At 40.1% G+C, this 20,844-nt stretch overlaps 1 protein-coding gene across 9 annotated transcripts in view; it reads right to left on the bottom strand.

Annotated features, from left to right (window-relative positions):
• Positions 1–20,486, bottom strand: part of PCNX1 (pecanex 1) — a 207,376-nt gene extending 186,890 nt beyond the window's left edge. For 4 of the 9 annotated variants that reach the window (XM_063697936.1, XM_063697937.1, XM_063697938.1 and 1 more), the window contains exon 1: positions 19,960–20,227. In XM_063697936.1, the coding sequence (XP_063554006.1) occupies positions 19,960–20,112 (153 nt within the window). In that variant the 5' untranslated portion in view covers positions 20,113–20,227. Of the gene's footprint in view, positions 1–19,959 lie in introns of all 9 variants that reach the window. The other 5 variants (XM_055362220.2, XM_031001772.3, XM_031001774.3 and 2 more) reach the window with 2 other exon arrangements.
• Positions 20,487–20,844: the final 358 nt, after the last annotated feature.

The following is a 20,844-nucleotide window of genomic DNA, read 5'->3' as shown; positions in this document are numbered from 1 at the left end:
TAAGCAAGCACAAAATAAGTAATAACAATAACTCAAATTTAAAGCTTTTAAGAATCAAAATAATTCAATAACGAAAGTATTAGGTCAAAGGAAGAGTCAAACTATGAGAATTAAGTAAAAATAAGTATTTTAAAATGAAATACTATTATATACAAAAATTAGATAAAAAATTATTTTGCTTATATTCTTTTCTGTTTCACTAACATTTAGTAGAAGAAACCGCAAGCTGAATTCTAACACAAGAATGAAAATCAGGCCTGGCGCAGTGGCTCACACCTGTAATGCCAGCACTTTGGGAGGCCAAGGTGGGAGGATCACTTGAGGTCACGAGTTTGAGACCAGTCTGGCCAACATGGTGAAACTGTCTCTACTAAAAATATAAAAATTAGCGAGACTTGGTGGTGCACGCCTGTAATCTCAATTACTCGGGAGCCTGAGGCAGGAGAATCGCTTGAACCTGGGAGGCAGAGGTTGCAGTGAGCCAAGATCGCACCACTGCACTCCAGCCTGGGCAAGAGAGTGAGACACTGCCTCCCAGAAAAAAAATTAATAAATAAATTAAAGAGAGAGAATGAAAATCAATAAGATATATAAACTGTAAAAAGTATATTAGCTCTCATAAGAGCATTACCAGAACCCAAATATCATTTCCATCACACTTGCCCTGAGCTCAATTTGCTTGAAAGAGAATGATAGTATTGCATGCTGTATAATCCATTTCTACCTTTAAACAGAAGTATTACAATTACGCACATTTAACATACTATATTTAAGGTGAAGTAAATGTGAAAGATGCCTAACAGAAAAAAATTTAAAAACGTAGAAGAGCATATCCTACTACCACCATAAAGGCAACTAAGACACACTTAAAGAACAGGAGCTTGATCCATTCATGCAACAATTTACTGAACACCTATTAAGTCTCAGATATTCTACTAAGGAATGTTAATACAGAAATAAACATGATCCTTTCTCTCTTTGAGCTTCTTAGGAGAATGACAAATTTAGTGTTTTACCAAGCACTACATACACTGGATTATATTGCCACAATCCTTTGAAGAAAGTACTGTTATTATCTTAATTTTAAAGGAGAAAACTGAGGCCACGAAGTCATATGCCCACAGCTGGTAAGCGGCAGAAAGTGAAGCGATACCCAGTCTGACTCCGCAGCCTGCATTTTTAAGCACTAAACTATACTGTCTCCCTCCAATGCAGTGTTTCTCACCCATTTTCTTCATTATTGTCCTCCTAAGTAGCCTTTTCAGACATTCTTTTCCTCATCATGCTCCCTGTGAAATTTTAATACCAGATACACTGCACACTTGTTTGTGCTGCATGTACATCTGTACTTTATATGTAAAAAGAATAAGATTTTTTTTTCACACATGCATCCCTCAAGAGTTAATTTCTGCCCCCTTGAGGGTACCACCACACCCACTGAGAACATAAACTCTGGGGCAATGTTCCTCGCCGTGGGCACCGTTGACACTTAAAGCCAGACAATCCTTTGGTGTGGGGAGCTGTCATGTGCATTATAGGAGGTTTAAAATCCCCTTGGTTTCTACCCACTAGAGGCCTACAGCACTGCTGTTTCAAGGTTAGGTTAAAATCTCCCAAAAGAGGTTTACATTCCTTGAAACATGCAGCTAATTGGCAGCAAGTGCTTCTCTTGCTGCTATTTACATATTCATAAGGGCTACAGTACGAATTTTGTTCATAATGAACTGGAATGGGCAGGATATACACAGACTGTAAATGCTGCATCTCTGTAGCAAGAGTGAAGGAGCAGGTGTGACGGCAGGGGCAACGGCAAGAGAGTATCTGATATAAGCACAGCAAGGAAAGAACCCCACATTAGACCAGTAAGTGAAAGCACATAAAAGTTTAATGAAATCCATTTATAATGTGTGCCACAGAACAAGGCTAACCCTGGCCCCAAATGACCAGTGAGACAAATTATCTCACTTTAAGTATATGCAAGAACCATAACTAAATCCCTGGGAGAACACTGTACTAAATGGGCTTCCACTGTATTCACATAATATGTTGGTCAAGAAGGAGAGCCAAGATTAAGGATATAACTAGATGGAGATGGGAAGGACAGCTCTGAGTTTTGGATCCCGGAATACACTGAAAAAGATCAGGAGATGCTCAGTTCATGTCAAATCAATCACAGGTAGGCTTTCAAACGCAGACTAATCAGAAAGAAGCATCTTGTATGATGGTGGAGGGTGATGGAAGGTGGCTATGGCAGTGGTCCTGAGGTCAAAAGGAAAAAACGGCAGGGGCAATCTATGTAAACATGAGCCAATGATTTAACCCCTACGAGCCTCTGTTTCCTCCTCTGCAAAAGGGGATTTACAGTATCTTCATCTCACAAAGCTATGATGAGGATTAAATGAGAACATCTGAAAGCATATGGTGCACGGGTATATAACAGCACAATAAATATTTGATATTTTTAATAATGTTTAAGCAGTACGGTGACAAAATTAAGACAAGCAAATAAAAAGACCTGAGTAGATACAGTTCAGGGCAACCAAAGATGAGCTACTTTAAAAAAAAAAAAAAAAAAGATGAGGTAAATGAGATTTGTGAGCCCTCAGAACACAGAGGTAAATATTAGTCTGATAGTGAATGACCGGAAGTCACTGGAAAATGAATACAGAAATATTTCTGTAAAATGGGGGGAAAAATCTATTTTTCAAACAAAAACAGTATGCTTGGCAGTAAAACACTAGAATTCCCATTAAAGTAAGGAACTAGACAAGGCTGTCTTCATTTTCAACATTATTTAACACAGACATAAAGATGTAAAGGTACCATGCAAAACAATTACATAAGGTAAAAACGCAAGCCGGGCTTCGTGGCTCATGCTTGTAATCCCAGCACTTTGGGAGGCTGAAGCAGGCAGATCACTCGAGGTCAGGAGTCCAAGACCAGCCTAGCCAACATGGCAAAACCTCATCTCTACTAAAAATACAAAAATTAGCCGGACATTGTGGCGCACGCCTGTAATCCCAGCTACTCGGGAGTCTGAGGCAGGAGAATCACTTGAAGCCAGGAGGTGGAGGTTGCAGTGAGCTGAGATCGCACCACTGCACTCCTGTCTGGGCAACAGAGTGAGATTGTCTCAATAAAAAAATTAAAAAAACAGATGTGAAAACTGTTATTTACAAATATAATTGCATATCTGAAAATGTCTTTAAAATCAACAGAACAATGTAAGAATAAACTAGTTCAGGCCAGGTGCAGTGGCTCATGCCTGTAATCCCAACAAGCAGTTTGGGAGGCTGACGTGGGTGGATTGCTTGAGCCCAGGAGCTCAAGACCAGCCTGGGCAACATAGCAAAACCCTGTCTTTACAAAAAATACAAAAATTACCCAGGCGTGGTGGGGTGTGTGCTTACAGCCCAGCTACTCAGGATGCTGAGGTGGGAGGGTCACCTGAGCCCAGAGAAGTGGAGGGTGTGGTGAACCATGATCACGCCATGCACTCCAGCCTGGGTGAGAGAATTAGACCCAGTGCCAAAAATAAAATAAAATAAAATAAAATAAAATAAAGGAATAAACTAGTTATATAAGGTGACTAGTTCAAAATTAATAAACTAAAATCAAAAGTTTTGGATGGAACCTAACAGAAAAAGGACATTAAGTGAAAACTAAAGAAATCTGAATAAAGTATGAACTTTAAGTTAATAATGATGTATCAGTATTGGCTCACTGGTTGTGACAAATGCACCACAGTAATCTAAGATGTTAACAAGAGGAGAAACCGGATGCAGTGTATACAGGATCTCTCTGCACTATCTTTGAGACTTTTCTATGCATTCTAAAACCAGGTTTCTTTTGAAATATCTCGAGGGCAATTTGGTAGGTTTTTTTCTGTTTTTTCTTTTTCTTTTTTTTTTTGAGACAGTCTCACTCTGTGTCACCCAGCCTGGAGTGCAGTGGCACAATCTCGGCTCACTATAGTCTTGACCTCCCAGGCTCAGTCAATCCTCCCACCTCAGCCTCCCAAGTAGCTGGGACTACAGGCACATACTAACATTCCCAGGTAATTTTTTGTACTTTTTGTAGAGACAGGGTTTCCCCACAGAGCCCAGGCTAGTCTCGAACTCCTGGACTCAAGCAATCTGCCTGCCTCGGCCTCCCAAAGTGCTGGGATTACAGGTGTGAGCTACAGTGCCCAGCCTAGGCAGTATCTTTCAAAACTGCAGAGTATTAGCCCTTTGACAAAGCAATCCTATTTATAGGAATTTATCTTAATAATGTACCTGGACACATGTGAAATGACTGTGCAAATTATTTACTGCAGCATGTTTTGTGTTAGCAAAGGCTGTTAAAAAAAAATCTGTCAGCTGGCAACAGGTTAAATAATACATCCAGGCAATGGAATACTATTCACTATTAAAACAACTCAAGAAGCCCTTAGCTACCGATGGACAGATGTTTAAGATATATTAAGTAGGGGGTGGGGAAGCCAGTATATACACTAGTATGGTAGGGGAGAGGCAGACATATATTTGAATTTTCATCTTTATGCTACAGTGGGATTCACAAGAAACTGTTCATAGCGGTTTCTTGTGGGAGGTGGTACACGAGTGGACAACAGGAGGATCATGTGCAGGTAGAAAACGGCAACCTTTCATCATCTTTTGGAGTTTTGTTGGTTTTTAATCATGCAAATTTATTGCCATATTTTAAAAGTATTGGAAGAAAACATGAATTTTAAAAAAATCTTTAATAGATATTAGACAAAAACATGATTTTTTTTTCTTACAAGCCCTTAATAGGTATTAGATGAAAACATGAATTTTTTTACAAACCTTTGATAGAGCAGAATTTTATAGCATGGAGAAAACCGGTAAATGTGAATACTATATATTTTAAGGTTATATAATAAAAATAGGGAAAATCTTTAATAAACCACAATAATTTTTACATAAACATAGAACTCTCACAAATCACTTAGAAAAACAACGTTTCAGAAAAGGACAAAATATACAAAAGGCAGTTAAAAGAAAAAAGACATATGTGTGTGTGTCTACTAAGCATATGAAAAGATACTCAAAGAGTTCATGATTAAGGAAACATAGATTAAAACAAGATGCCATTTTACACTATCACATTGAGAAAGATTCATAATAACCAATGTTGGTACAAACAAAAGGAAACAGATACTTTCACATCCTGGAGAGAATATAAATTGGTAGATTTGTTTGAGGTATTATTTGGCAACATCTAGTTTGATTTTAAATGTGCATACCGTTTGACCCAGTAATTTTTATAAACTAATGCTACAAATCCCACAAGTCTTATATACGTAAGTGTTCACTAATATATTGCCCAGCATTGTTTGCACTAGCAAAAAAAAAAAAAAACAAAAAAAAAAGGTAATGACCTAAATGTCCCCCACTAGGGAACTAATAATTTATACAATGGATTACTCTAAAATGGTTCAAAAAATGAAGAAGAGTTACATGCACTTCAGTGGATCCTGCAACACAAATATAATCCCACTGGCTATTTCAAGTACATACATATATGAATATATGTTTGTACATATACACTACCAAGAGGAAACAACCATTATCTCTGAGGCATGTGAACTGGTAGGGCGGATGATAGAGAACAGAAGACTTTTTATTTTATTTATAACATTTCCCCTATTTTTATTATATAACCTTAAAATATATAGTATTCACATTTACCGGTTTTCTCCATGCTATAAAATTCTCCCCTATTAAAGGTTTGTAAAAAAAATTCATGTTTTCATCTAATACCTATTAAAGGTTTGCAAGAAAAAAATTCATGTTTTTGTCTAATACCTATTAAAGAGTTTTTAAAATTTCATGTTTTCTATATATACTTAACTACTGTCTGGAATAATTTCTACAACTAGTATTATTTTCATGACAAAAACTTAACAAAGGATTTTTAACTTTAGGGTGAAATGCTCCATAAATACACCATACTGGGTAAAAAGCACTATATAAGTTGTACTATTATCTATACCATAAAAGTATACATTATTGCCAGAATCAGTTACTCAGCAATTTCTTCAGTGCTGAAAAAGGGAGATGAGTTAAACTAAAACTTAAGTAGGAAATAATAAGATGTTTTCAGGCATTCACAAATAACAGACCTCCCAGCACAGTGACTGTTAACTTGGAATGGCCATCAGAATCACCTATCCCGACATATATTTTGAAAAACAACTCCCCCTCCAAATGTACCAATAGACAAATTAAAAATATTGCCTGAAGCATTTAGGGGGTGATGTGTCATAATGTTTGCAACATACTGTCAATTGAGTCAGATATGTGTGTGAGAGAGACAGAGTATGTACAGATAAATACCATGCATCTTTATATAGTTGAAGCAAATGTGATTTTTCAAAAAGGTTCATAATAGTGGAATCTAGATGCAGCATTCTTTCAATTTTCTTGTACATTTGAAAATCTTCATATTCAGAAATTGAAAAAAGATCACTTCAAGTATATTTAAAGTATTTTAAGTGTATTTTTCAATAACACATCCTGGTATTCTTCAATATTCAATACTGTGACATTAAGGGAGTAAAGTAAGATTTTTGATAACAAAGCATATTTTTGTTAAGATTAGCTATCTTTATTCTCACTTTGAAAATATCTTTACCAGCCTGGGCAACACAGGGAGATCTTATCTCTACAAAAATTCAAAAATTAGCTAGGCATGTTGGTTCACACCTGTAGTCCTAGCTACTCAGGAGGCTCAGATGGGAGGACTGCTTGATATATAAATCAAATACATATGAAATTGAGGATTTAATTAGTAAAATGCCAAAAACAACCCAAAATTCCTCCTTATTCCCCATCCAAGTTCATTTCAGTTTTGTCATGAGGGTCATGAGGGTCTGTGAGGCTTGTGGAAATTACGCGTAATGTATATTTGTGGCATAAATACTGCTGAGTGAAAATGAAATTGGTTTATTTAGGTTTTCTGAATTGTTTGTTTTTATATCATTTCTTTTAACCATTCCAGATACATACCAGGAATGTCATAAATAATATTCTCAGAAGCTAAAAAATAACTCACTGAGAAACCCTTAATGTGTTAGATAAATTAGAATACTTAAGCAGAGCAAAACACTACATCCAAGAACATACATTCTTTTAACTAACAATCTTTTCCCCAGAACAAAGATTAATTTGCCCAGTGGGAAGATTATGGAAACACTATTCCAGCACAAATAACCTCATAAAGGTCCCACCATAAGGCCTACCACAGTGCCCAGCACACAGTGAAGGTTCTGAATGTATGAATACCCTCTGCATAAAGCATTCTAGGAAATAATTACATCCTCCTTCCAATTCCTGAGCACTTTATGACACACAAGGCATTAGTCATATTCTACCTTATAATATGGCTGTGTACTTGTCTCATAGCCTCAATTTATAAATTAGTAAAAACAGCATTATACAGGGAGCCAAGAGACAGGTGTCCATACTGTCATAAATGAGGTCTAGTCTTTTTCATCTTCGAATTATTTCATTTTACGAAACTTGTCATATGTAAAATACCTCAGTTTTAAAATAGCCTAATATAGGTTAACGGTTAGCCTGTATTAGGTTATTCAAAAATATTCAGAATACTCTCCCTCTCTTTTGTCCATCTAAAATGTATCTATCATAGATGTAAAACCTTTTGCTAATTTTTCTCATAAGATACATTTGACAAATTGTTATACACTGTATACATCCTCAAAGAACAGAATTCTAGCCTGTTAGGGGAAAGGAAGAAAGCCATACTAAAGATGATACTAAATGCAACACAGTGTCCTGGACTGAAGGATCTTGAAACAGAAAAAGTACAACTGATGAAATCCAAATAAAGTGTATAGTCCATTAATAGCATTGCACTAATGTTAATTTCTAATTTTTTGAAACCACGGTTATGTAATATTTTAGTATTAGAGGACACTGGGTGAAGGGTATACAGAAACTCTATCTTTGCAACTTGTCTGTAAATCTAAAATTATAACAAAATGTAAAGTTTTAAAGATGACAACTGCAATAATTAGATCTGTTGAGTATATGTCTAGACAACACTCAAACAAGGAGTGAGGAGGGGTAGGAAAAGGAAAACAGCCAGACACGTGATTCAAGCTTCTCAAAGTTGTGATTAATCTTCCTGCCTGTTCTCAGGGCAGTTGGCGCTCAGGGTTCTATTTGGCCCGTTCAAAGCTCTACAGAATGCAACTTTTTCCCCCCCTTAAAACCTCAAAGGAAATGACTTCCTTTTCCCTAAGTTTTCTTTTCTTTCTTGTAACACAAAGCAACTAGCACTGACAGTGCAAGTTATAAAAGATGCAACTGCTCAGGTTCCAGGGATAAAAGAAGAACTCTGAACTGTTTTACAATTCTACCAAATAAAGCATCTCCTATTTGGCGGGGGAGGGGGGGGCAAAGAAGAGAAACCAGAATCAGTAGCAGCAATCAACTCTATAGAATGTTTGTTGTAATCTTCTCTTCTCCATATTATTAGTCTGTGCTATTCTAGCGTTATTACTCTCAGGTGTCTCAACTCACCTGCCAAAAAATTCCTACCCCCTCCAGCTTTCCTAAGAGACACAGGAAAATCATTTAACTCAGATAACTAACAGAAGGAGGCACTCAGTCTCTCTCAAAGAAACATTTCTGCTTGTCAGTTGCTTGCTGTGAAAATTAATTATGAAGAATAGGAAAAACCAGATCAAATTTCTTATGCAATATGTTAGTGCAGTACGCATCCTTAATTTGGACTAAAAAAGTTGAAATTTAAAAAATACTTCAAGAAAAATTCTGTCTACTGTCAAGGACAAAATATTACTGATACTTATTACTGAATATTTCATTAAATAGTCCATTGAGTCGGGTGCAGTGGCTCATGCCCATAATCCCAGTGACTCTGGAGGCTGAGGCAGAATGATCATTTGAGGCCAGGAGTTTGAGACCAGCCTGGGCAACATACCAAGACCCCCACCTCAACAAAAAAATTAAAAGAAGTAGCTAGTTGTGGTGGCACAGGCCTGCAGTCCCAGCTACTCAGAAAGCTGAGACAGGAGGATCCACTGAGCCTATGAGTTTGAAGCTGAAGGGAGTTATTATCACACCACTGTACTCCAGCCTGGGCGATGAAAAAGATTTTGTCTAAAAAAAAACAACCAAAAAACCACCAACAAACGAACACTCCATTGAATAAGAAATTGATAACAATAACACCCTGTTTTGGAAAAGTGTTGTATGAGAGTGGGAAAACAAGTACTCTCAATACTGTTGACAGAGATTTAAATTAGCACTACCTAGTCCTAGAAGAAAATTTGGCATTTTTAACCATTCTCCTCTGCAAAATGCAGGCAGATCTTATGTTGTGCTTAGCTTTACGGTGCTTCACAGATACTGCATTTTGTACAAACTGAAAAGCTGTGACACCTCTGTGGAGCATGTCTCTATCAGCACCATTTTTCCAACAGCATGTGCTCACTTTGTCTGTGTGTCACATTTTGGTAACTCTCTCAATATTTCATACTTTTTCTTTATTATATCTGTTACAGTGATCTGTAATCAGTAATCTTTGATTTTACTATTTTAGAATTACAATAGTGTGAATTCTAAAATAAAATAGTAAAATCAAAGATTTGTTGATGGGAGTACCATCAACCTTGCCCACAGACGACAGTAAAGACTGTTCAAGTGAAAGGAAGAGTCACATGTCTCTCACTTTAAACAAAAAGCTGGAAATGATTAAATTTAGTGAGAAAGGCACATCAAAAGCCAAGACAGGTAGAAAGCTAATCCTCATGCACCAAAAGTCAAGTTCTGAATGCAAAGGAAAAGTTCTTGAAGAATATTACAAGTGCTACTCCAGTGAACACACAAATAAATAACATTGCTGATATGGAGAAAGTTTGAGTGGTCTGAATAGGAGATCAAACCAGCCACAACATTCCCTTAATTAAGCCAAAAGCCTAATCCACAGCAAGGCCCCAACTCTCTTCAATTCTATGAAGGCTAAGAGGTGAGGAAGCTGAAGAAAAGTTTGACTCTAGCAGAAGTTGGTTCATGAGGTTAAAGCTGTTGCCATAACATAAAAGTTTACATGAGGCAGCAAGTGCCGATGCAGAAGCTGCAGCAAGTTATCCAGAAGATCTAAGATCACTGATGGTGGCTACACCAAACAACAGATTTTTGGTGTAGATAAAACAACCTTCTGGAAGAATATGCCATGTAGGACTTTCATAGCCAGAGAAGGTTAAGTTAGTATCTGGCTTTAAAGCTTCAAAAGACAGGCTGACTCTTTTGTTAGTGTCTAATGCAACTGGTGACTGTAAGTTAAAGTCAATGCTCATTGGCCATTCCAAAAATCCAAGAGCCCTTAAGAATTACTCCAAATTTACTCTGCCTGTGTTCTATAAATGGAACAATAAAGCCCAGAAGACATCACATCTGTTTACAGCATGGTTTACTAAATATTTTAACCCCATCTTTGAGACCTACTGGTCTGAAAAAAAGATTCCTTTCAAAATACTATTGCTCCTTGACATGGTACCTAGTTATCCAAGAGCTCTGATGGAGACACAGAAGAAAATTAATGTTGTTTTCATGCCTGCTAACACAACATCTATTCTCCAGCCCCATGGATCAAGGAGTAATTTTGACTATCAAGTCTTAATATTTAAGAAATACATTTCATAAGGCTGTCAGACAGTGATTCCTCTGATGGATCTGGATGAAGTAAACTGAGAACCTTCTGGAAAGGTCTCACCATTCTAGATGCCATTAAGAACATACATGATTCATGGGAGGTAGAAATATTAACATTGACAAGGTGTTTGGAAGAAGTTTATTCCAACCCTCGTGGATAACTTTGACGGGTTTAAGACTTCAGTGGAAGAAGTCCCACAGATGTGGTGAAAACAGAAAGAGAACCAGAATTGGAAGTAGAGCCTGAAGATGTGACTGGATTGCTGTAATCTCATGATACAACTTGAAAAGATGAGGAGTTGCTTCTTATGGGTGAGCAGAGACAGTGATTTCCTGAGATCCAATTTGCTGCTGGCGAAGACGGTGTGAACACTGTTGAAATGACAATAAAAGATCCAGAATATTACGTCAACTTAGCTGACAAAGCAGTAACAGGATTTGAGACAGCTGACTCCAATTTTGAAAGAAGTTTTACTGTGGGTAAAACGCTATCAAGCAGCATTACACGTACAGATAAATATTTCACGAAAAGAAGAGTCAACTGATGTTGCAAACTTCATTGTTGTCTTATTTTAAGAAATTGCCACAGCCACCTCAACCTTCAACAGTCACCCCCTGGTCTGTCAACAACACTTAGGCAAGACCCTTCACCAGCAAAAAAATGACAACTCGCCGAAGGTTCAGATAATCCTTGGCATATTTTTAAGCAATAATGTATTTTTTAATTAAGGTATATACATTGTATTTTTAGACACAATGGTACCGCACACTTAATAGACTACAGCATAATGTAAATAATAACTTTTATATGCACGGAAAACCACAAAATTTGTGACTCATTTTATTGCAATATTCGCTTTATCGCAGTGATCTGGAACCAAACTTGCAATATCTCCAAGGTACGCCTGTACTCTCTTTCCCTGGCTCTTTTTTCGTCTTCATTTTACAACTCTGTCTTCCTTTGCTGATTTCTAAATGCTGTTTAGGCCTTGGAATTCTGTCCAAGGCCATTTTCTTTTTAATGAGATAAACGTTCTTCCCAGAAGATCTATATGCTGATAACTTGCAAGTAAATTTTACCCCAAATTTCTCTCCTGAACATTCCTCTTCGACACTCTGAATTCATGTTCTCCAATCTCAAAGATACCTTCAAAATTGTTCAACAATCCTACCATCCCTTGATAGTTCACTTTTCCACTCACCAAAAGTAAGAATAGCATGTCACATTTGGGGGATCTCCCTCAAACCTTAAATATCCTCCTCACCTCCTCTTTCACTCTCAACAGAACACACTCACTTTGTCCTCTAAGGAGATTACATAAATCATAAAAGATGAACCTCAACTTTTCCCATGAACTGTTTATCCCTTCCTCCATGATTTATCCCTTCATCCTTCATCCTTTATCCCTTCATCCTTGCTTCCTTCCTTCCTGCTCTGAGGATAATCCTTTAACACATGTGCTTTCTGGACCACAATCCTATTTTGTATTCCAGGAACCCTGCATTATCTACCCATTTCTCATTCTCATATTTATATTCTCTCTCAATATAAAGATTCACTCAGTATTTGTAAAATGAGTATTTATCAAAGAAGATAATCCAACAAGTCAATTTTTAGGAATTTATACAAAATACTAGTACAAATATTTACACAAGAGTATCCACCCTACTGTTTTCTAAATAGCTAAAACCTGGAAATGACTTACATAACCAGTAAGAGGGAAATGATTAAACTGTAACACATATGATCTACTGCAGAGCTATTAAAAAGCCACTTACCCCCACCCATGGAAACACTCATAATTTAAAGTGAAAATAGGAGACTTGAAAACAGTATGAATTCTATGAGCCCATTTTTGTAATCAAAGAAGTATTTAAAACTCCAAATATATTTTGGTTACTAAAATGTTCTACAGACAGGGGTGATGGAATTACCAATGGCTGTATTTTCTTTTTACTTATCTATAATTTCTGATTTAGACAAATAAATCAGAACAGCTGAACAAAAAGATTTTTAAATTAAAACATGGTCTTATTTGGAAAGAGAAAAGGATTTTGAGATTCTGTAAAGTTTTCCAGTGTCTTTGAGTTCTGATAAAACCCATCCTCATGTTGGCATCTTTACATATAGTAGCCAAAAACTGGGAAGAGCCTAGCTGCTCATCTACACGGGAATGGATAAAGGTGAGCAAACTGTAGCACAGTCACACAAAGGAATATTACTCAGCAATAAAAGGGAAAAAAGCTACTGATACAACACCATGGATTAATCTCAACCACGTTATGCTGAGTGAAGGTGGCTTACACAAAGCATGTGCTACATGATTCCATTTATATGAAACTCTAGAACAGGATAAACTAATTTATAATGAAAAAAAGTCAGAACAAGGATGAGAGGACTGACTCAGAAGGTCAAGCAGAAACTATCTGGAGTGACGCTGATATTCTACAACATGCCAAGTCTACACTACGCAAACGTGTGCATTTATCAAAACTCATCAAATGGTTCACTGAAGATTGTGCCTTTAGAACCTACCTGACAATGCACCTGCTGAAGAGTTTAGGGGTGATTTGTATAGAAGTGTAACTTACTTTACATGCATCTCCCTAAAAAAGGGTGGACAGATAGAGGAATAAAACAGATAGAGACACAATATTTAAAAACACAGAATCCAGGTGGTGGGTACAATTTTCTCAACTTTCCTATATGTTTGAAAATTCTTTAATAAAATGTTGAAAAATTTAACTCTCAGTAAAGTCAGCTAGAGAAAGCAAATTACCTGACTGAATCTGTGTATTCAAAGGCTAGAAAAAAAATAGAAACTTTCCTAGTTTTCCAATTACCAAATGATTTTATGATTTGGAGTAATTTTCAAGTGGGAGAAAACACTCCACCTTCATGTAACAAAAGACAGAACATTTTATAAATCAACTGCTTTTTTTGTAAATTAATACACTTTTCTACAAATTGACAAATATGGCTGCTTTCTTGGAGGTCTAATTTTCTTTTTTCCTTTAGATTCAGCAAGGTACATGTGCAGGTTTGTCACACAGGCATACTAAGTGATGCTGAGGTTTGGCTTCTAATGATCCTGTCACCCAAGTAGTGAACACAGTAGCCAATGTATAGCTTTTCAATCCTCGCCCCCTACCCGCTTTTGGAATCCCCAGTATTTATTGTTCCCTTCTTTGTATCTGTGGGTATCCAAATGTTTAACTCCCACTTATAAGTGAGAACATGTGGTAGATGGTTTTCTGTGTAAACCATCTTTGGACAGTGTACCCTTCATTTATTATAGGTAATATAATAGATAAGAGTTATATCTGTGCCATGACCAGTTATGGAAATAATTAGACTCACTTTGATCCTAAATATTGAAAATACTGGTAAGGGGCACAGGCTAATAGATCTAAACAGGCCATCCACTAGTCATTAACCTTCCCCTAAAGGATGCAGAAAATAATACTTAAAAATCATATGTACAATATGCAATAGCAATATAAATTGCTAATTTATAGCACAGTAACTTTTCTAGCTTGATCTAAACTTTTAGAGAAATATAAATTTTAAAATATGAAAATCCCTGTTTTAGTCACCTTAACTAAATCTTGTTTAAAATGATCTTTAAATACTTTTAAATTGGGGGAAAGAAAATGACCTGAGAGCTTTAGAGTAATCCTCACTAATAAAAGATATATCATTCTAAATATGACAAAGATCAGTTACAGAAAACAATGAAGACAACTAGGAAGAAAATGTTGAAACCTTTATAAATTTTGTTAATGATTTAGTCTGAATATAATCTCTCCACAGATTTATGTGGTATATATTACTGTATATATCATGTATGTATGTATAACCACACAGCTGTATGCACAAAAAGCCGTACGTACTGCACTTTCTATGACTTAAGTGTTTTTCAAGGGTCATTTTGTATTTGATTTTTCAGTAATTTTATATTTGATTTTTGTCTTAGAGACTGACACCGAACCTAACCCCTAAGTAAGCAGCTCCACCATATGACACAGCCTACCACCATCCTCCCTCCACCTCCAACTATTCTACATCAGTTAACAAGTCTAAAAAAGCTTCACATGTATAATAAAAAATTCATTCAACAAATACTTCTTCAGATCCTAATATGAGCCAAGCAGTCATGCAGACACTTGATAAACACTGATGAGTAAATCAGACCTGGCCCCTGCCCTCATGGAACTTACAAGGTATGGAAGTGGAGGATGTTCGAGAGGACAAACAAGTAAACAAACAAAACATATATGTTTGTGTTAAGTGCTATGGAAGAAAGTTATGGAATGGAATGATGAAAAAAAAGAGAGGGAACCTATTTATGGTTATCAGGCTCAGCCTCTGTGAGGGGATAATACTGAAGTCCAGCCCTAAAGATTAAGTAGCAGCCAGCCTTGCAAAGAGCAAGAGGGAAGAGTATCCTTTCAGAAGGCACAACACGTGCAAAGGTCTCACAGGAGGAAAAGGCTCCGTCGGCTAAAGTAACAGAAAGAAGGCCAGTGTGACTACAGCACAGTGGGAAAACTGCACAAACTGTAAATAAAGGCAGAATAAGCTCTCGTGGCTTAATAAAGATTCTGGATTTTTTTCTAAGTGCCAAAGAAAATCTTTAAAGAATATTTAAAAGAATGACACAGATTTATGTCTTTTCCTCTGAGCAGAAAGTGGTAAGATTTGCTCAAAAGCAAGGGGTGGGGGATAAGCAACTAGATACAAGACAGTGCCATTAACTAACATGACAGAGTGAGGAAAAACGTTTTGTGGCAGTGTTGTTTAGGGGGGAATTCAGAAGCTTTTGGGCATGATACTTTTGGGATGCCTGTGAGACAGCCAAGAGGTATGTTGAGTAGCAGCTGGATGTCAGTCAGGGGCTGGCAGTTAGGAATATTGATCAAGTTATTTAAACTTACCTAGAATGTTTATAAAATACAAATCAATAGGCCACACTCCAGATCTACTGAATAAGAAAGAGCTTGCACATCATTAACATTGTCAAGTGATTCTGATGTCAACTGGAGGAGTCTGGGAACCACTTACGTAATAAATTTTAACGTTCTTTTTTTTCTTTTTTCTTTTTTGAGACGGAGTCTCGCTCTGTCGCCCAGGCTGGAGTGCAGTGGCACAATCTTGGCTCACTGCAAGCTCTGCCTCCCAGGTTCACAACAGTCTCCTGTCTCAGCCTCCCGAGCAGCTGGGACTACAGGCGCCCGCCACCATGCCCGGCTAATTTTTTGTTTTTTTAGTAGAGACGGGGTTTCACCGTGTTAGCCAGGATGGTCTCGATCTCCTGACCTCGTGATCTGCCTGCCTCGGCCTCCCAAAGTGCGTGAGCCACCGCGCCCAGCCATAAATTTTAATGTTCTATTTCATCACCTAGGGATATATTGCTTTATAGAGGAAAACAATATATTGAGCAATATGTTATGAAAATGATTTGACTTAATAATCCAGAGCTATTTAGTCTCCTACAGTCATACAGCATTATAGAGGAAACACTTCCAATGAGCCATTTTTTCAAATGACATTTACTGAAGGCCATTCTGAAGGTAAATAATTTCTTCTATTTCATAAATATTTTCTTGAAAAACACCCATGAAATATCTCACAAATGAGTAAATCAAGGTTCAGAAAGGTGGAGTCTTGCCCACAGGACACACAATCAATAACAAAGCCAAGATTCAAAAATCAAGACACTAATTCCAATCTGCTTTCCACCATACAAAAATGCCACTCACCCCCAAAAATCTCATCATCTGTGACATGTACAAAAATCACTGTAACTAGATAAAAAAGAATGAGTACCTTAACAGAAACAGACAGGACAATCAGAATTAAGAAGCAAAAATTTTTTCTTCATTTTCACTACTTAAAAGATTTTTAACTAGTTGATGTATATAGAGTCCACCTTTCAAAGTATCCACAAACGCTCCTAAATAGACACCAAACGTGTTTGAATCCTATAAAGAAAGTCCTAAGACTGTTTCCTAACTTAATGTACGATCTCTCCACAGATTTAGGCACTTTTGGGGGGGGAATAAATAAAAGGCAGCCTGTACAGTGACTTTGCCTTCAGAAAGCTCTGTGTAAATCCCAGCTCACAACTTGCCTACTAACAGCAAAACCTCATGAGGTCACGGGGTTAAAGAACCTATACATGTACTTTTAAAATAGTCATTATCACTTACAGTTATTATTGTAAGAGCATGCAAATAATAACCTATGGCTGTCTGAGATTTTAACACAAAATGTTGGATTTTGCTTTATTTTTGGTGTATACTTCAAACTATCTACCTTTTACTAGTATGTTTCCTAAAATGTTTACAAATTCTCTGTCCTGACCAACCCTGGTCTAGGGTTCATCCCCTGACTATAAGATCAGGGTCCCTCTTTACTTACCCTTTCCTAGCAGTTCTAACAGTAACAACTCATTACCCCCAGGCTAGATTTTAAGTTCCTTGAAAGCAGAAGCCGTGTCTTGTGCACTTCTCAATCATTCATCGGAGTACTACATGTGCTTTACACTAATCTAGGTCCTAAAAATACAGCAGTGAACGAAACTAAGTTCCTGCCCTCTCAGAGCTTATATTCTAATAAGATAAGAAAGACATAAAAACAAATAAATAGATATCAGTTAGGAATAAATACCATACTATTTTAAAAGGTGGGCTACGGAGTGTTGTGAGAGCTGGGGAAGTTGCTATTTTACATAGGCTATCAGAGAAAGCCTCACGTATACGAGAACCTGCAAAAAGTGGAGCAGCCACACAGGTATCTGGAAAAGAGGAGTCATCCAGACAGAGGGAAAAGCAAGCGCAAAGGCGCTGAAGCGGGAACACACTTCTTGGCAAGAAGAGTAAGGCGGCAAATGTGTGTGTGGTTGAGACAAGAGAGACACACGAGAGGGCAGGCCCTGAGAGCAGAAGAATGACATGATCTGAAAGAATCACAGAGGCGTCTGTGTGGAGAATAAAGAACAAAAGCATTGAACCTCATTAAAGTACTGCAATAATCCAGGAGAGAGAATGGTGAGGAACCAAGGGAATGATGATGGCCGTGATGATGATGGTGGTGGTGGTGGGAGGGGGAGGAGGAGGAGGGGGAGGAGGAGGGGGAGGAGGAGGGGGAGGAGGAGGGGGAGGAGGAGGGGGAGGAGGAGGGGGAGGAGGAGGAGGAGGGAGTCGTCGTCGTCTAGTTAGGTTTTGAAGATACAGCCCTTATTGCTCATAAGCAATAAGTGGCTGAGAACTCTAAAACCAGCAGTCATGCTAACTGCATGTACTGAACTTTGGAAGTTCATTTCTCAAGGCTCTCCACCTTATCCATTTCAGGTAAAGGTCTGAACTGATTAAGAACAGCTCAGCACCTTCTGGTTTGGGAAGAGTGAGACTGCCATTAATTGAGATAAGGAAGTCAGAAGCAATCTCAGAAAGTGTCTAGTACATGGTAGACACTCAAATATGTGAGAATTCAGTTTAACTGAACTCCCAAAATGAAGGAAGTAAACTCAAGGTACTGGTTTCCATTTGCTCTAATATTCTTTCAGTAAGATTTGCTAATTACACAAAGAGACTTAACCATGACCACACAGTTTACTACAAGTGTTAAAAAAGAAATCTTACACTGGACCCAGCAACTAATCCTTACCTCTCAAAAATCATTTTCAGTTTTAAATCTACAATTCTTCTGGACATAGAAGAAATTTGCTTTGAAAATTTTGTGACAGCCTGAGGATTCTTAAACCCAAAGTAATTAACCCGTTCATTAATGATGTCATATTCCTGGAAGGTATAGTAGTGCAAATAGAACTCCCTAGGCCAGAATTAATTGAAAATTATAACACTTCACGATAAATTTTCAGAATGCAAGAAGACTGAACAAGTCCCCCTAATAAAATAAGCCACAAGCCATCAGCATTTCTTAATGGCTTTTTTTTTAACCTCAAACAATAAGTCCCTTCAAAACAATTTCAACGAAAAATGTGAATCTGCTTGAGAATGTGAAATTTAGCACATCTTCCCTCAAGCAGACACTTTTCCTGCCAATCAGTAAAACTGAACTTCACTTAGGGAAGAATTGGGTGTCCTCACCTTTTGCACTTCTCATAGTGGTACTCCGGGATTTTCTAACTCAGCACCCTGTCTCTAGCTCCACAAAGAACCTCAAAGTTAGCAGAAATACATTCAAAGGAATTCTCCTAAAATAAAAAGTTCAGATCCTTTCCTCCCCTCTGACTACTTTAAAATTTTATATGAAGCTTTAAGTAACATCTCTGTCCACACGAGTTTCCCTAACGCCCCACCCTAACCTAAAGTGCTTTAAAAACTGCGCTTAACAACTTTCAATGTTGCTTTAAAAACACAGATGATTCAGAGAAGCTGATCGCACCGAATTCAGCAACAGGCAGTACTCTCCCTACTCCTATCCGCCAAAGGCCTTGAACCAACCCAAACAAATCCGCTGAAATGCCAGCCAGATTCCCCGTATCTCCCCGCTCCCTCCCCCAGGGAGGCCAGGAAGCACCACGGCCACCGGCCACGGGGCCGAACAGAGAAGAACCGCTGCGAAGCACAACAACGGTTTTTTAGAGGCAGGAAGGTTCCGAGCCGGGTTTTCAGCCACCACCCAGGACCCCTGGAGGACGAGCCCGGACGACCCACACACACACTCGGAGCAGAGCCGCACGGTCCCCCGCGCTCCCGGGGCTCCGCACGCGGATTAGCGGCGAGGGGGCGGACGGCCTCTCCCGGGAGCCCCGGACGAGGGCCGCGGCGGGGGCGGGCAGTGCCGGATGTCGGGCGCCCGAGGAACCCAGCGTGCCAAGGATGGATGCGGCGTCCCCTAAAGGCGCAGAGCGCTCGGCGCCTGCCACACAGCCCCACGGGCGGGGGGCCCCGGCGGGGACGGCCTAGCCGAGTGGCCGCAGGAGGGAACCCAGAGAAGGGGCCTAGGACGCTGCCGCTTCCCAGTGAGCGGGGGGGGGCGGCCGGCGCGGGTTCCCGTGGGCTCGTTGCTCGTGTCACCTCCGAAACCGGGAAAGCCCCGAAGAGAGGAGTGGGAGCACGCAGTGGGGGCGGGGAGCCTCACACCGAGAGGGTGGCGGCCCCCGGGGGACGAGACCCCGTGGAACAGGAAGAGGGCGCGACCCCAGCATCTCCTCACCGGCTCGCGGGGAAGGAGCCACCCGCTCCCCGCCCCCACACTCACCATGTAGAGGGTGAAGGGCAGGCCCAGCAGAAAGAGCCACAGGTAGAGGTGCAGCGCGTTCACGAAGGTGGCCTGGTGCGGGTCGTAGTACCAGCCCCCGCTGAGCGCGGCCCACACCCCCTGTCGGAGGATCTGCAGCGTCTGCGACCCCATCCCCACCCGGCGCCGCCGCCGTCGCCGCCGCCGCCGCCGCCGTCCCCGCCCCGGCCCCAGCTCGGCCTCGGTCGCCGGAGCCTGCAGCTGCCCCGTCTATCCACCTCCGGAGCTCCGGGTGAGCGAGCCGGCGCCTCGGCGGTCGCTGGTGCTGCTGCAGGAGGAGGAGACCCGAGAGGAGGAGGCGGCGAGCGGCGGGGCGGAGGACGGCGGAGAGGAGGAGACCGACCTTCTGAGCGCCGCCGCCATCTTGTCTCCTAACACCCGGAGCCGCGGCCCGGCCCCCGCCACCCGCGGCCCGCCAGCGCCCCCGCTGCCGCCGCCGCAGCCGCGACCCCCGCCGGCCGCCAGCCCTGGGCCAGGCAGAGAAACAGGCCCGGCGCCAGGGAGCGACCGAGAGGAAGCCGCGCCCCCTCCAGCTCCTCCTCTCCGCTCCCTCCGCCCCCTGGGCCGGCTACGGTGCGCGCCGCGCCTGCTCCGCCGCGGGCGCCTCCTGCCGACGTCCGGGAGAAGCGCGCGTCAACGCGGCCGGGGTTCAGGGCCCCGGGGGATGCGGAGGTGGCTGAGACGCGGCTGGCTGGTCCGGGGGACCCCATTCTGCCCCTGGTAGGCCCCCTGGCAAGTTCACCTACGAGTCTGTAAACGGGGTCTTTCTGACTCCGAAACTAACAGATCTTGACTCCAGAAAAGCGTCCTGCCTGTCATTTATGATATTTGTGAAAGACCTAGGAA

This window comes from Gorilla gorilla, chromosome 15 (genome assembly GCF_029281585.2).
Source record: "Gorilla gorilla gorilla isolate KB3781 chromosome 15, NHGRI_mGorGor1-v2.1_pri, whole genome shotgun sequence".
Taxonomy (NCBI): domain Eukaryota; kingdom Metazoa; phylum Chordata; class Mammalia; order Primates; family Hominidae; genus Gorilla; species Gorilla gorilla.
The sequence above is the reverse complement of the archived record's forward strand: the minus strand, read 5'-3'. Positions and strand labels throughout refer to the sequence as shown.